Raw genomic sequence first — 15,875 nt, 5'->3', positions numbered from 1 at the left:
GATACAGTCGATACGATAAGGTATCGGACTGACGATACAAGGACAAAGGTTTCTTTGTGAACTAATCCTTTTAAGTCAAACTATTCATCTCCCTGTTTTCTTTTCTGAATCTAAAAATGAGGGAGAAAGGATATTCCATACCTTGAATGTCCACGGACAACTTGGATATTATCATGACAGAACAAAATATTCAGATCATTGGATCAGTTTTTCATTTCTGGTGAAGGCAAGAAGGGACAACATGTGTCAAAACAGGCTTTTTCCAAAATGGTTATCTGAGGCTCTTCCTTTTTGTTGTACTCCCCGTAACAAAACGTTGACGGCCAGGGTCAAGACCCACTCTATCAGCCCTTGGTTTCAACTATGGCTTTTTGAAAAGGGTTGAATTCTTAAAGTATTCTAGAAGCTGCAGATTGATCCTCTGTGCATACTTTTGCAAAGCACTATAAGCTGGATTCCTTCTCTAGGTCTAGATCTTTCTTTGCTAGGACCATTCTCATGGACCCTTCTCCTTCCACCTCCCAAATACAGTTGGGTAGAGTAATCTACCCATATAGCGAATATATGAAGATCATAGTACAGTTGTGCCAATTGAACTTAACCATAGCAATATATGTTCAGATGTTCAGTGCTGCAGTAGCCAATCCATCCCTCCATCACTCTTGTTTTTTGGTGTGTTTTTATGCCAGGGTGTGGACATTAATTTTTTGATATTCTTAGCCATGTCCTTTCAGGGCTCACTCTCCCTCTTTCTGTGCCTGCAGAAAAGCTCTGAAAGGCTTTGCACCCAAACTTGTCTTTTAATCAGCTCAGCTCAAGCTGCTTGACAGTTTGGAAGTGTGGAAGGTGCCTTGAAGCTTTGGAAGTTGGCCAGCTGTTATATCTTTAGCAGGAAATAACCCATATGGCTGCTAAAGCAGTGATCATCTGAACATCTACTGTTATGGTGAGTTCAACTTGCACAACTGTAAAAACTTTATTTTCCTTTGATTCTCAGTCAGGCTGTAAAGCACCTTATTAGCTATTAAACTATTCTGCGACAAAGGTATTAAAATACCACTGCAGAAAAATTGTAATAATTTTTCTTTTCTTAGTATAATGTACTTTTCCATTTGTTTTTAATTATTGCTTAATAAGATACAAGTTATTTACAATATATTACGTTAGACTAAATCAAATGCATAAATGATTATCTGCATTGAAGACGTTTTTACTTTAAAGTATACTACAACCCAAAGAAATGTGTACAAAAATTATTGCTATTAAACAGTTGGTTTGTCAACAAAATTTAATGTAAAGTAATAATGTATTGCAAAAATAGTATTTAAAATAGTAATTGATATTAATTCATCTTTTTCTGTTTATTAAAAGTTGCTCTTCTAAGCCATCTGTTTTCAGCCTACAGTGCAACATGCTAGGCAAAGTAAAATGGCATTTAAAGTTTGTCCAATTATGAATTTTCCTGTTCCTGTATAATAAAAATCGGTTATTTTAAGATTAGACAAACCAATTATTCTAATAGGTGAAAAAAGGAAAAATAATTTACTGTATATATGGGTCTATATTAAATCAGCGAACGCTGATTTATCGACCCCATGTAAGTGAAAGCTTACAATCCCGAACACCTGTAACAGCGATTTTTTTTTCCCCAGGGAAATAAAATCGCTGTTCCACAAAATAAATAAATAAATAAATAAAAACTTCAAAACATTACATAAAGTGGGGGGCTGTGCCAACATACCCCCCCTTACTTAAATATACCAACTCTGAGATCGCACTACAGTGAGGAAAATGGCAAAGTAACGGAGGCGGCCAAGTGATTTCTTTCTCAGGGAAAGAAATCGCTTGTATGCCATTTCACTATTTTGCTGTTTCGTGCTTTCAAGTTTGATCAAGACGCATTCAAAGGATTGGGTTTTCGATTATATAATAAGAACCCATATACACATATATATATATATATATATATATATATATATATATATATATGTTTTGTTAGTTGTGATAATTGTTTACTCTCTCAATCTGCTAAATGCATGGCATGTGATTTGTACATGTCAGTTTATTTGTATGGCATTGAGTTTATCTATGTTTTTACTGAACTGCAGAAAGGAATCTTTTCTATATCACGGATATTCTTCTGATCCTTTTGATGAGCAAAATGTGGGGGTTTAGTTCTTTTTGGTATTTTAATGTTCCTACTTATAATGATATTTTCTATAGTATATTTTCTGTAGAAACTATCCTAAATGGCACTTTAAGGATATTATATTTAAAGATGGATTTCTTCAAAATGTCTAGGGTTTTTACTTTTTCAGAAATATGAAATAATGTGGAAGATAAATTCCAGCCCTTTCTCTTGAATTCTCATCTTGGATTAAGTCTTTTAAGCCCCAGCATATCTTGCCATAGTTTTGTTTAAGCTTCAGCTATAATAGACGTCTACATTAGTAGTTTATCTCGCCACCCTAGGATACTGAGACTTGTATTCTCCGTGAATGCAGGGTGCATAGTGGGAGCCTGCATTTAAGTATTATGCTAATTATTAGCTGCTTGTTATACACTTTAGTCTGCAGTTCACCAATGGTATATGCTTAAAAAGGTATTGGTATCCCGCTGTATAGTGAATGTAAATTTCAAACAGTTAGTTGTGTTCAATGCATGGTTAACAAATGTTTGAGTATCTTCATCTTCGTCCTTTACCCCAAATATGTGCAGATAAAGTCAAAACAAAGATCCAGTGTTGACAGATCTGACCTCAGCACCTTCTTCCAGAGCTTTGGATCTGAGGCTCTGACTTTTCTTCTACCCACAATTCCCTCCTTTTACCTGGTCTGATGTGCTGCTTGTTCTGTCCAGACATGTTATCTGCAAGCAGTCTAGTCATAAGTAAAAGTTTATTTTTCTTATTTTTCTGCTTAGACTCCTCCTTTTAGTATTTTGTAGTGGTAGTATAGTATTGGGTAGTGATAGGTTTAGCTTTTGTAGTTTTTAAGCATTGTGAATTTTCCAGATAGTTCTCTAGTTAGATTAAAATTTAAGCTATTTTAGGCTGATAGTGTGTGTGTGTGTGTGTGTGTGTGTGTGTGTGTGTGTGTGTGTGTGTGTGTGTGTGTGTGTGTGTGTGTGTGTGTGTCTGACCTCTTAACTGTCCAGATTTTTGCAAAACATCAAGATTTTTGGCTCATATTTTCAGTCTATTCCTTATAAAATGTGTGGTTTTCTGGGAAATCAGTGGGATGATCTGAGGACTGAAGACATTAAATGATATACATTTGAGTTTCAGACTTCATATGCTTCAGAAAATGTATGTTAAAACAAACCCAGTTACTGTAGCAACTTTCTATGTTTATAAGAGCAATTTTTAAAATATGTCCATATTTTGCACCTTTTTCCCCATTTTGTTGAACTTTGTCCAGATTTCATGCACTAGGAAGTTGAGAGGTATGGTGTGTGTGTGTGTGTGTTAGTAGTAAAATAATAAGATAGTATTTTCTTACCAATGGTTTAGATTATTGCAGAATTTATGCAGTTCTGTGTGGAGTCTGCATGTCCTCCCCGCGGTTGGGTGGGCGTTCGAAAGACGTGCATAAATGGGCGTGCCTTTGAAGGTTGAACGTCGAGCTGGCGTCTCGGCATTCATGAAAATCTACTGCCAATCATTAGCAGACCGGAGTTCCGCTGTGGTGACCCCTAACTGGGAAAAGCCGAAAGACAAACAAAAGTCTAATCGAATTTTAATAATATTCTGATGTCAGACAATTCTTCAGGATTTTAAAACTGTTCAGCCTGTGGACACAAGATCCCTCCTTAAGACCCTCATTTTTTGTGTATATTGTATAGATGCCACTTTTCTACAGGCAAACTGTGATATGTACTACCTTTGACTCTAGAACTATACAGGGTAGAAGGGAACAACTGCTTAAAGAATTTCTTTCCCCACAGACGGAGTCTTCTGCTTCATCTACTGCTAAGAGGAGAAAGGAGAAAGACAATGATGAGAGTACAGAAAAACAGAGAGAAGTCTTTAGAGAAATGGGCCTAAGAAAAGAAATTAAAAGAGAAGAGGCTCGACAAGCTGAGAAAGAGATCCCCAGATCCATCTAGTCTTATCAGGTCCAATACCAAAAATTTCAAGGCATTTGGTTTCGTCACTCTGGTCCAAACTCCCTCCTCTTGATCTTCTTTATTTCTGGATCCAGTGAGCCTTTGCTTAATTCACTGATCGTTCATGACATCACTAACACTTTTCAAGAGAAATCTTGACGAGTGGATGGGTAACAGAAAATACACCCCTGGGATCACTTCATTGGTTCTTCTTGACAGAGGCTTAGTTAATTAATCAATGGGGCGGCAAAAGCTGACACACTCTGGCTAGGCTTATAAATCCCCTTGGGCAGATAGCCTAGTACCTACCTATGAACCTAAATGACCTTCTAGGTCCTTATGGGTAGCTTCGTCATCGAGGTCAGTCCGATCCAACAGAAGTCTCATGGAGATGGATGTTGTCCGTATGAAGAAGACATTTTTGAGGACACAGATCCATACCTCTCAACTGTCCCTGATTTTCAGGGACGCCCCTGATTTTGACTCAAATTTTAACTCTGTCCCTCTTAATCCCTCCTAAAACTAGTGACTTTTGGAGGAAAGGTGGTTAATTACACTTAATGAATAATGACAATAATTAAGAGTTATAAACTTCTTTTACTTCAGAAAATGTGTATTAATTCATATGCTCTGATTCTGTCAATGTTTCAAGTTAATAGCACTAATATTTTAAGTCTCCCTGATTGTCCCTGATTTTGTCTTGACTTGTCCCTGATTCTGTTGAAATTTGTCCCCATTTGGTTGAGAGGTCTGCACAGATCCAACTAGGAGTCCTCATGGTACCATCCCCAAGGGAAGGACTGGTTACAAGCCCCTCAACCTCATCCCACTCTTCTCTGATACCAGTTCAGTATTTGGAACCATTTTCCATGTGTTTTAACCTTTCTGGGCCACCTTACTTGGTTTCTTCAGTCCAAGGGATTTCAGCTTTGACTACATTCCTTACTGTTTTGATTATGAATGCTGTCAGATCAGAGTGAATCCCAGAGACAAAGTATCAGTGTTGGGGCACTGGTGGAGTCAGCCCCTAGGTTTTTGGAGCAGTTTCTTCCCATCTGTGCCTCAACACTTGACAGCTTAGGTCTGAGGTCCTCCTAGTAGCCAACCTCCATTGCAGCAGGAAGGTTTCCTGAGTCAGTTAACAGAGGAAGTGCTTCTTGGCTCCAATTGCAGCATTGTCTTTTGAGACTGTGGAAAGGGCCTTTGCTGGTCCAAGAAGGTAGGTGTATGCACCAAGTTCGGATCTATCTCAACATTCAGTGCAACCTGTTACTTATCCTTCTAATTTGGATTGACAGGGACAGTCCAAACCCATAGGCTTTGAGACCACTTGAGTTCCCTGTCTGATTCCAACTTGTCTCCACAAGAACCTCAGAGACATGTTCCAAGGAAACAGAAGTGCTAACAGAACACAGACTCCTCTTCTGAGTCTGTCCCTGAGGACACGGATTTAGATGAGGGAGAAGGATCCCCCCATACCCCCCCCCCCCAAAGATGTCAAATTTGTAGAAATCCTGGAAATGAAGCAGAAGGGGGGATAGTTCACAGAAACTTTTATGTCTGGCTCATCTGTGTCCTGGGTGGTTCCCTCTTCAAATGCACTCATAGATCTCATGGCACAGAAGGCATGGAAGGACCCTGATATTAGAGCTAATTCCTAAAACAACTGATTGAATTTTAGTAACACTGAAAGATAGGAAGCACTAATCATAAGGACCCCCTGTAGATGCCATGATGGTAGCAGCAGCCACAAAGAAAGAATGGTCTGAGGAGAGTTCTTCTGTCCACCCACCTTACAGAGAGTCAAGGGCTTTGGACAGATTAGGGAAATGGGCTTACACTTTGACATTTGCTGTCAGGGTGCTGAATTACCTTGAACACTTGACACATTATTAAAGGGTCTTGAGCAAGGGGATTTCCATGTCTCTTTCTGGTAACTTAGATTTTGATGTCCAAAAAACAGTGGACACCCAAATGTGTACCCTGCAATCTACTATCAATGTAGCCATGCACCTTCTGTCTAGCACAGCAGATGACACAGCAAGAGCAGTTGGTGCAGGCATTGCCATGCATCATCATGCCTGGATGCAGCTTTGCTATTTAGCGTATGTCCTTTTGATGGTTCCACCCTTTTTGGTTTCAGAGTTAAAGGTATGCTTACCAGCAGCAAGTGAGATGGTGAGACCCTGTCTGCTGTTGGAATCTGTTTCACCCCTCCCCACAAATATCCCATTCCAGGAATCAAAGGGGAGGTAAAATGTGGTTCAGAAAATCAGAGGATTTTCACCATGACACTCCTGGAGATAGACCTCACAGGACCAGAGGTGGAGGTATCTCAAATGGATGTCACCCCAGAGGCAGAGATGAACCACAGAGTTAGGATGGTCCCTTCACTGAGAAACCCTTCCAGTGCCCAAGAAGGGTCACCTGGCTACTGCACTCTGAAGGCAGTCAAGGGGGTGAACTTAACCTTATACCCAGAAGTGTGGCAATCATTACTTCAGATTCCTGCATGTTAAGGTTCAGCACCAGAGGCCATACCATTCCCTTTTTGGATCTTCCAAAGAAAGAGTAAAGATTCATGATACTCCATCAGACCAGTTGGAGTCTGCAGCAACTGAAGTTTCCAAGTTTCTTGAAAGAGACATCCAACAAGTTCCCAGGACCAATTAGAATATGGAATCTATTCCAGATTCTTCATTGTTCCAAAGAAGACAGGGGACTTCAACCTAATACTGGACATCAGACACCTCAATCAGTTTGCCAAACAGATTGATTCCAGATGGTCACAATATAGCCCGTACTATCTCTATTGAGGAAGGACAACTAGATGTGTGCTATAGCTGTCCAAGATGCCTATAAAGATTCAAAGACAATCCAGGAGATTTCTGTGTTTCCAGCTGAGATCCAGTCATTACCAATTCACAGCCTGCCATTTGGTCTCATCATAGCCCCCCCGGGTGTTCACTAAGATTATGACATTGGTAGCAGCTCATCTATGACTGCACAGGATCCAAGTCTTCTTGTATCTAGACAATTTGCTTCTAACTACTACCTCCAGAGATCTACTGCTACAGCATCAAACATTCCTACTCCATCTTGCATATCCATTAGAAATAACGATCAATTATGTGAATAGCAAACTGCCCCTACTCATCACATAGAATTCATAGGATGTCAGATCAATACATTTCAACAAATTGCCAAACTCCCAACAGCAAGAATGCTGTCATTGAGTGGTGGCTTCTCAGGTAATTCAGAATCCCCACTTGCAAGCAAAATTGTTTTTATGTCTAATGGCCTTCTACTATCACTTTAGTCCCACTAGCGAGATTTCATGTGAGTGTTACAGTGGACACTTTCTGTCCACTGGTCACAGAGTTTTCATCTCTTCCATGCCAGAATCTGTTTCACTCAAGTATTCAGAAACTATATAGCATGGTGGATAACCTCCCCCTCAGTTGCAGAGGGAAGAGCTTTCTGTCCACCAAGACCCCAGGCCACAGTAACCACAAACACTTCCCTTTTGAAGTGGGTGGGTGGCATTTTGAAGGGATAATTGTTCAAGGTACTTGGTCACCTATGAAGGCTAAACTTCACATCAATATCTTAGAGATAAGAGTGGTTCTCCTAGCATTGCAAGTTTTCCAGGACTGTCTGTCTATGGGTGTGATTTCCATCCAAATGGACAGATGTCACTGGTGTAGTACATCAACAAACAAGAGGGAACACAATTGTCTCCTTTGCTGTGAGGCCATGCGAGTCTGGCAATGGATGATTTCTTCCCATCACTTTCTGGTAACAACACACATTCTGGGAACATCAAATGTACAAGTTGAGCAGATCTGTCATACTACCTCATGAGTAGCCTGTCAGACTGTGGCATTGAAGATGTTCAGCTGCTGGGGCAAACCTTGCTGTGACTTCTTTGCCTCCTACCTGAGCAACAAGTGCAGCAGTTACTTTGCTCTCATTCCTCCACAAGGACTGTCACTGAGAGATGCTCTATTCCACAGTTGGCCTGCAGGTATCCTGTATGCATTCCAATCAATACATCTCCTGACAAAGTTCATACAGAAATCCATGAGGTGCAAGGCCAAGGTGATCCTCATTGCCCTTTCTGGCCCTGGCAGGTTTGGTTCCACTTTCCTTTGGCCTCCTTTGCTGCACCTGCCCTGGGTGCTGGAACCCACTCCTATTTTTCTGAGTCATCCATCTGGGATACCACTGCTGGATCTATAAGCCTTGAAGTTAATTGCATGGTTTCTCCAGTTTAACTATAGCCAGAATTGTCAGACTGTCTTCTCTATTAGTTCACATAATTTTTTCTTCTCAGAAGCAAACACCCAACAAAAAAAACTTATAAAAATAAATGGAGAAGATTCTCTGTTTGGGCATTATCAAAAGGACTGGACTCTTTTTCTACACCCCTCTCATCAATATTGGAATTTCTTTCAGAACTTTTTCATCAAGGATCTAGTTTTTCTACCATCAAAGTTCAAATGATTACCATTTTAAAATTTCATATAGACCATAATGACAGTTGCATTGCTTCTCTTAGAATATCTACAGCTTTTCTCAGAGGAGCCTTTTTGCTGAGGCCTCCAATTTGGGACCCAGTCCCCCCATGGTATGTCACAATTTTACTTCAGTCATTGACCTAGAAAACCTTTGACCCACCAGCACTAGCTAAGCTTAAGTACCTTTCTTGGAAAATTGTTTGCCTAATTGCCATTGCATCCACTAAATGAATGTTTGCATTACGGACGCTCTCATGCAAGCCACGTATTGTCATTTTCCTCAAGGACAGTGTGTCATTGAGAATAAATCCTACCTTTCTCCCAAAGGTCTCATCTGAAGCAAATTTTAATCAATTTATTGGTTTGCCGGTCTTTTTTTTCCAAATTACTAGCCATGGAGAACATAGGCTTCGTACCTTAGATGTTCACAGACAGATCAGATTCTACTTGCACAGTACCAATGATATTAGAAAATGTGTTCAACTATTTTACTCCTTTCCCAAAGCAAAACTGGGAAATCATGTATGAAAAGTTAAAATTTCTAAGTGGCTGTCAGACTGCATTTCCCTTTGTATGTAAAATTCAAGGTTTCTCTCTGTATTCAAAACCAAACACTCATTCCACTACAGCAATTGCTGCTTCTACAGCATGCATGAAAAGCATTCCCATTAATGGCATTTGTACAGTAGCAACTTGGTCAACTGTTCATACATTTGTATCTCATTACAAACTGGATGTTCAGTCAAGAGCTTGCACATCCTTTGGAATGTCCTTACTTGATACTACTCAATTCCATTTAGGCAGCTTTGGAATTTGTCCCAAACATTGACTTATATAAAAATAGACAACATTGGGTATGAAAGTTATATACTTAATGCAAGGCTATTGTCTTGTCTCATTTTCATCTGGTTCAACATCTCTCCCTCCTTCCAAATTGCCATCTGCAAACTTCTAGTGTTTAGACAGGCCTCATCCAAGAGCCTGTCTACTTTAAGTCACACTACCAAGCTTGGCATACATACTAAGCTGTTGTTTTTATTCTATAGGAGTGTTTATAATTATCAAGATTTTTATCTCTATGGTTAATAAGTCAGTAAACTTGAGCTGAGGTAATTTATGTAGAAGGATGGAATTGTGGGTATAGGAGGTGTCAGAGCCTCAGATCCAAAGCCCTGTAAGAAGGTGCCAAGGTCAGATCTGATAAACCCACACACTGAACTGGACAAAAATAAGACAACCTAGATCTGTTGTTATGATGAGTATGTAACTTTGTTTTCTAGTTCAGTACTTTAGAATAATGTTTTGCTTTTTCCATTTTTCCTCAAGAAAATGCTTACATAGTGTGGAGACATTGCTACCTCCCTATCTAATTGATAATATATTACATCTTCAAAAATAAATACATGTTCCATTGTCAGTTTTGGTAACTGCAAAATATTTAATTCAGTAGGAGAAATCTCTTTTCTTTGTACAAAATCCACCTTAGAGCCTGGAGTCTATCATCAATGGGGATAGGTCTGTAAAAAGTGTGTATCATAGTTTAACTCCTCAAATATGTATCATCCTTGGTACCACCATATTATTGCATAAAATAAGTATTTAGCATCTTTTATGTCTGCAGATAACCTAGTCACACAACCTTTTAATTGTTCTGATTCGTATGTAATTAGAGGTTTAGTACTCTTCACTACAATAGCTACAGTAAGTCACATTGGTGGACTGTGTTCATTTTTATGCTGTTTAGATTTGCCAGAGGTAATAGAACTGGGTCTTAATACATAGACTATAGATAAATCATATGCAGGGATTCACTACATCGGAGGCCGTATAAAATATTGTTAATGTTTCTCTGCACTTCTCCAGACTTGTTACCCTATTATTTTTCAAATTTCTATTACATTTTGTGCAACTTACATGAATAAAATCTATGTAGAACAATTGCTTTACCTCTGTGTAATTCTAATACAGTAATGTTAGTCTTCTGCAGTTTTTGCATTACCTTATTTTCCTAGACTTAAATAAAAAAAATACAGACATGTTTCACTCTCTCTCTCTCTGATCTCATCTGTGCATATTATTTCTGAAGCTGCAGTTGGTGGGATTTGCTACAGGAACAGACTGTTTTTTTTTTTTTTTTTTTTGTCTGAAGTACTTCTGTGAGCAAAGAACTCATCACCTGTATATTTTATATATTGTATGTATAATGTAAAATGTTAGTGTTTATTCCAAACATTTTCATCTGTTAGTACTAATCAGTCTACTTAAATGCTAAGGTTTTCCGCTCTGTAGTTAGTAAGATATATAACACTTAATCATAAATGTTTTCACATTCTTGAAACTAAAGCTTGCTTAAAATATTTAGTTGCTTATTTTTGAAATTTTGCACTATTTGTAAAAAAATTAAGTGCTCCTAACATTGATCCTTTTTTTAGGATATATCTGACGTCTTTTTTTTTTTTTTGTAGACTCTTTGATCGAAAACTGGAAGACAACCCTGAACAGTATGCTGCTGTTAGAAATATAGTAGCAGGATTATCCAGACCAGCTCCCTATCTCATCTTTGGACCACCAGGCACTGGGAAGACCGTTACCATAGTGGAGGCAATGAAACAGGTATGTTTGACCATCATGTTACAGAAGGTATTCTTTCTTAGCTGATATCTTAAACACAGCACTGAAAAAGATTGCATTTGCCAGACTAAACTTGTAGAATATAAAGGTTGTAGATATAATTTTTGATGTTACTATTGTCACTTACTTGACAATTTGTCTGGTGGGGGAGGGGCCTATAATGTTTAAAGCAAATGGTAGATAGCAGATGACTCTTCTTCAATGGCTAACTTTTGATTACATAATACTTAAGGAATTGTTATATATTTAAGGTGTATAATGTGTACAAAATGATCTTATTTCCTAATGTAAAAAAATTGTGTGTGACAATATACAACATATTTTTACTAAACAGAACCTTTTGAGTGTCCAAGTAATAGTTGGTGCAACATACTCTTTATAATGAAAAGTTGTGGATTCTAATACAGCCTGTTGCCACAATGTCATAACCAGGGGTGGACTGTTTGTGGTACTCCATTCCAGTCGTGAAAATGTCAGTATATTATATTTTTGATTCTAATGGCTTAGTGGGTGTCCATGGAAATCAGTATGCAAAAAAGTCTTAATAGTTGTTTAGCAAATATTCCGTTACCACAGAATACTTGTGGTTGACTAGTAATATTCTCTTTTTGTAAAACCAGCTGTATGGTTATTGTACATACTAGATCACACATCACTTCACTAGCAGAACATCTACAGTGTGAACTCGGATACTTTTGTATGCATACAAAGTACAACTTTCCCCACTTTTCAGTGAGAAAGAATTTGTTGAAGCTTCAAATAGCTGAAAAAAAATAGCTCTTTCTGTAAGGAGAAAAACTTCCTACATCCCATGTGAAGGAGCTTCATTCCCACTACTCCCAAAAATGACATATAGTAATTCCATAGTCACTCAACCATGGAGAAAAAAGAAAAACAAAAAAAATCTTTGAATCACTTTCAGCACACAAATAAAAGCTACTCTAACGATTATTTCTTAGGGTAAAAGGGACTAGTAGGCTAATACAGTTGTGAGCAGAAATGGTCAGGTTTGAACATGTCTTGTTCTCACTACTTGAAGGGTAGGGCAAATGAAATACAGTACAGAGTATGGGATCTTCTCCTGAGATTTTGTTCCCTCCTCTTTGTCAAGTTTCTTTAGAAAATGTCAGTTTTTAAATATACTTGGCTAATCTAGTAGTAGGAACAGTTTCACTTTTTAAAATATATTTGTGTGAAGGTATGTGTGCCCACGCATATGTTTGTGTGTGTGTGTGTGTGTGTGTGTGTGTATATATAAATATATATATATATATATATATATATATATATATATATATATATATATATATGAGAGAGAGAGAGGGATTGATTTGGCTTTGAGCTATATTTGCCATAAAGTATAAATTACATTTCATGTAGCAGGTGAAGGACTACTTTTCTATATGAACTGCATTGCTTTTAAGGTAGAGATGCTAGAATAATCTGAGCATTGTGCCTTTTATGAGGCCAAATTTTGTGTTTTTTTTCCTGATGCCACTTGAGTGTCCTAGTCTACTTGAGAGTAGTATGATTTTTTTTATTTTATTATTAGGGAAAAAGCCACTCTGTGCACTTTTTAACAAGGTCATGATCTCCTGGCTAACAAAATCTAATGGAACAGCATTTGTTAAAATGCTTTGCAACACCTTTCACTCTGTGGTAAATAGAGATGGCAATCACATTAATCTCCAGTTGAATTTGTTTTGACTGCAGCAGTCACTCTGGGTTCAGTGTGCCATTAGCCACGGTAATCATGTGATTTCTAAATTGTTCTGAATTTGAATCTGTTTATCTTGTGTGCTAATATGATGTTTTTTCTGTGTTCCTTTTAATATCTATATTTTGAATAAGTACATAAAAACATCCATTGTTTACTTCCTAAAGATGATCAAACATTAGTCTGTGCAAACCCATCACAGATTTTGCAAAACTTGCATCTTCAAACCAAGAATGAAAATCACTTGGCACCACAGGACCCGGAAGCACGTAAACAAAGGCTTTCAAAATAAGCAGATGAAGAAATCAAAGAGCTGCTAGGTCTCCAAAAAGATCCTTTAATGTAACCAGACAAAGTAAAAAATCCACAATATCTTCCAAGCGCTTTCACTCGACCACATGCCTACTACCTTCCCTCTAGAAGATTTAAGTTCCGTTCCAACAAACATTTTAACTGTGGATCCAAGGGTGTGGTCTATCTTGGTTGCTGTGTTACGTGCCATGCTTTTTACATTGGGAAAACCGAAAGGGTGTTTAGGAGAAGGGTCTACGAACACTTCAATGACATCAATGTAAGGAAGGAAAGTAATGCCTTTTATAAACACTCCTTGACGTGTAAGGACATGGACATAAAGTTTATGGTGTTGGAACAGGTACAACCGGATATAAGAGGGGGTAGTTGGGAGTCAAAATTAGAATACAGTGAGCTATTTTGGCAGCTCCGGTTAGACGCTACTAGATACCCAGGTCTGAATAACACCCTCAACATCACTAGTGTTTTGAAATTGAGACAAGCTCGTCTATAACACAGTTTAGCAGAACATGACATTTATTGTTTTATTCACTTTTGAATCCATAAGATTTTATAATATGATATATGGAATGTTATACATTGGCAACTCAGATAAGAAATGTTTTACAATGCCAGTTAGTAACTCTAGGTTTTAAATTGGAGTTTTGATTTCACCCCCGATGGTTAAAAGGGGTTACTGTACTTATTCGTATTATAAAACTATAAAAACATTTTACAGAATTGTTTTATGACACATTTTAATAGTTTGTATTCAATTTTAAGTTCATTATGCTATTCAGTCGCCAAGACATTTTTAGAAAATGAATTATTTTTAGAAAATGAATTATTTTTAATGATAATAAGAATGTATTTTAGAATTTCCTTATATGGTGATTTTCCTGTTGGGAAAGGTTCACAGGAAGTCATGTGATGATTCTGGAAGTATTTAATGTGAATGAACTTCCAGCAATGTTGTTTGCCTTGAGAAAGCTCGCATGTGGTCGAGTGAAAGCGCTTGGAAGATATTGTGGATTTTTTTACTTTGCCTGGTTACATTAAAGGATCTTTTTGGAGACCTAGCAGCTGTTTGATTTCTTCATCTGCTTATTTTGAAAGCCTTTGTTTACGTGCTTCCGAGTCCTGTGGTGCCAAGTGATTTTCATTCTTTGTTTGATTTTGCTTTTAGTTTTGATGTTTTTTGAAAACTTGCATCTTAATATTCCAGTATATTTGCCTTGATCTTAAGCATTACTACATGTATGCTTTTGTTAAGATGACATTCTAGTCTTCCACAGAGTATTCTTAATACAGGGTACACTTTAGACTTAACTGTCATGTTTGTGGCTTGCCAAAGAAATGTTGACATGAAGAACAATTGTACATCCAATGTGTTTGAATTTGGAGATAGCCTGCCGGCAAGTTATGTCCTTTAAGTTTTCATCCATACAAAGTTCCCCTAAGTCAGTCTGATCTTTGGCCAACCATTTTCTTGTACTCCTCACTCATATGTTACTTCTATTTGAGATGGGAAGTACTTGAGTGAAAAATCAATGCCATACATTTTGAGGGGTTCCAAGATAGCGGTGATACTGTGAGCATCTTACCACTGCGCTTTGCAAAAACAACAAATAAAACCACCAAATGCCATGAAAAATAAGGTTCAAAAACTTTCTTTGTTGTAAATAAAATGTGCTTGACCAAAACAATGCCTCCAGTGAAGAACTAAATCAAGTATATTGAGAAATAATAAACGTCTAAGCCCAACCACATAAGAATGAATATGTGAAAATAGCATGACACAGAAGAAAAGGAAAAAGAGAAGAGGAGACCGAGCTGACCAAAATGACAAGCAAAACTGAAGTAGTGGAAGCACAAACGGTTAAAGCTAAATACTCGCAAGCTATTACACCAGAAAAAGAAACCATAATTAGAAGGCAAAGAACCACAAAACAACAAGAAAACATGAAACTTTTTTACAAAATCCAAAGCGAAGCAACCATTCAACCTAGAAGACCTAAAACCTGCATTATTATCTCTTCAAACAGCCATTCAAAACTTTTTGGATCAACTTTTAGGGTTCGATAATACAATAAGTCAAATACCTTCCCAACTAGAAAAATACAGAAGCTAAAATGTCTGCAAATGAAATAAAAATAGTTCAAATTAACAAAAAGTAATTGATTTGGAGGCAAGAAGCAGAAGGAACAATATACTAATTCAAGGTATCCCAGAAAAATACGAACATGTACAACTAATAGAAATAGTAAAACAAGTTGTGGGCTGTCTGCTAGAAGACGATTCAGAAACTGGTAAGATGGTGATTGAAAGAGTACACAAAGCTCTTTGAAATGCAAAACTTGGACAAACCTTGACAGATTTATGCTAAGTTTCTAAACTATCAAGATGTTTACAAAATACTAATGGAAGCCAAGAAAAAAAATACCTCATGGAGTGGAAGCAAAATATTTTTTGCACAGGGCTTGCCCTTTCAAATAAAATGGGAAAAATAACAATTCTCTACATTCAGTGCTTATTTAATTGCCAAAAAAGTCAAGTTCCAGATGATATACCCATATATGTTAATCTTCCAGCATAAAGATTTTAAGCAT

The 15,875-nt window shown here is 37.5% G+C and overlaps 1 protein-coding gene across 2 annotated transcripts in view; it reads left to right on the top strand.

Moving 5' to 3' along the window:
- The window catches only part of MOV10 (Mov10 RISC complex RNA helicase), an 892,455-nt gene that overhangs the window by 578,326 nt on the left and 298,254 nt on the right, over nt 1-15,875 (top strand). For both annotated transcript variants that reach the window (XM_044076939.1, XM_044076940.1), the window contains exon 10: nt 11,093-11,240. In XM_044076939.1, the coding sequence (XP_043932874.1) occupies nt 11,093-11,240 (148 nt within the window). The remainder of the gene's footprint in view (nt 1-11,092; nt 11,241-15,875) is intronic.

The sequence above is a fragment of the Protopterus annectens genome, chromosome 7.part0 (assembly GCF_019279795.1).
Source record: "Protopterus annectens isolate FY-2018-M chromosome 7.part0, PAN1.0, whole genome shotgun sequence".
NCBI lineage: Eukaryota > Metazoa > Chordata > Ceratodontiformes > Protopteridae > Protopterus > Protopterus annectens.
The sequence above is the reverse complement of the archived record's forward strand: the minus strand, read 5'-3'. Positions and strand labels throughout refer to the sequence as shown.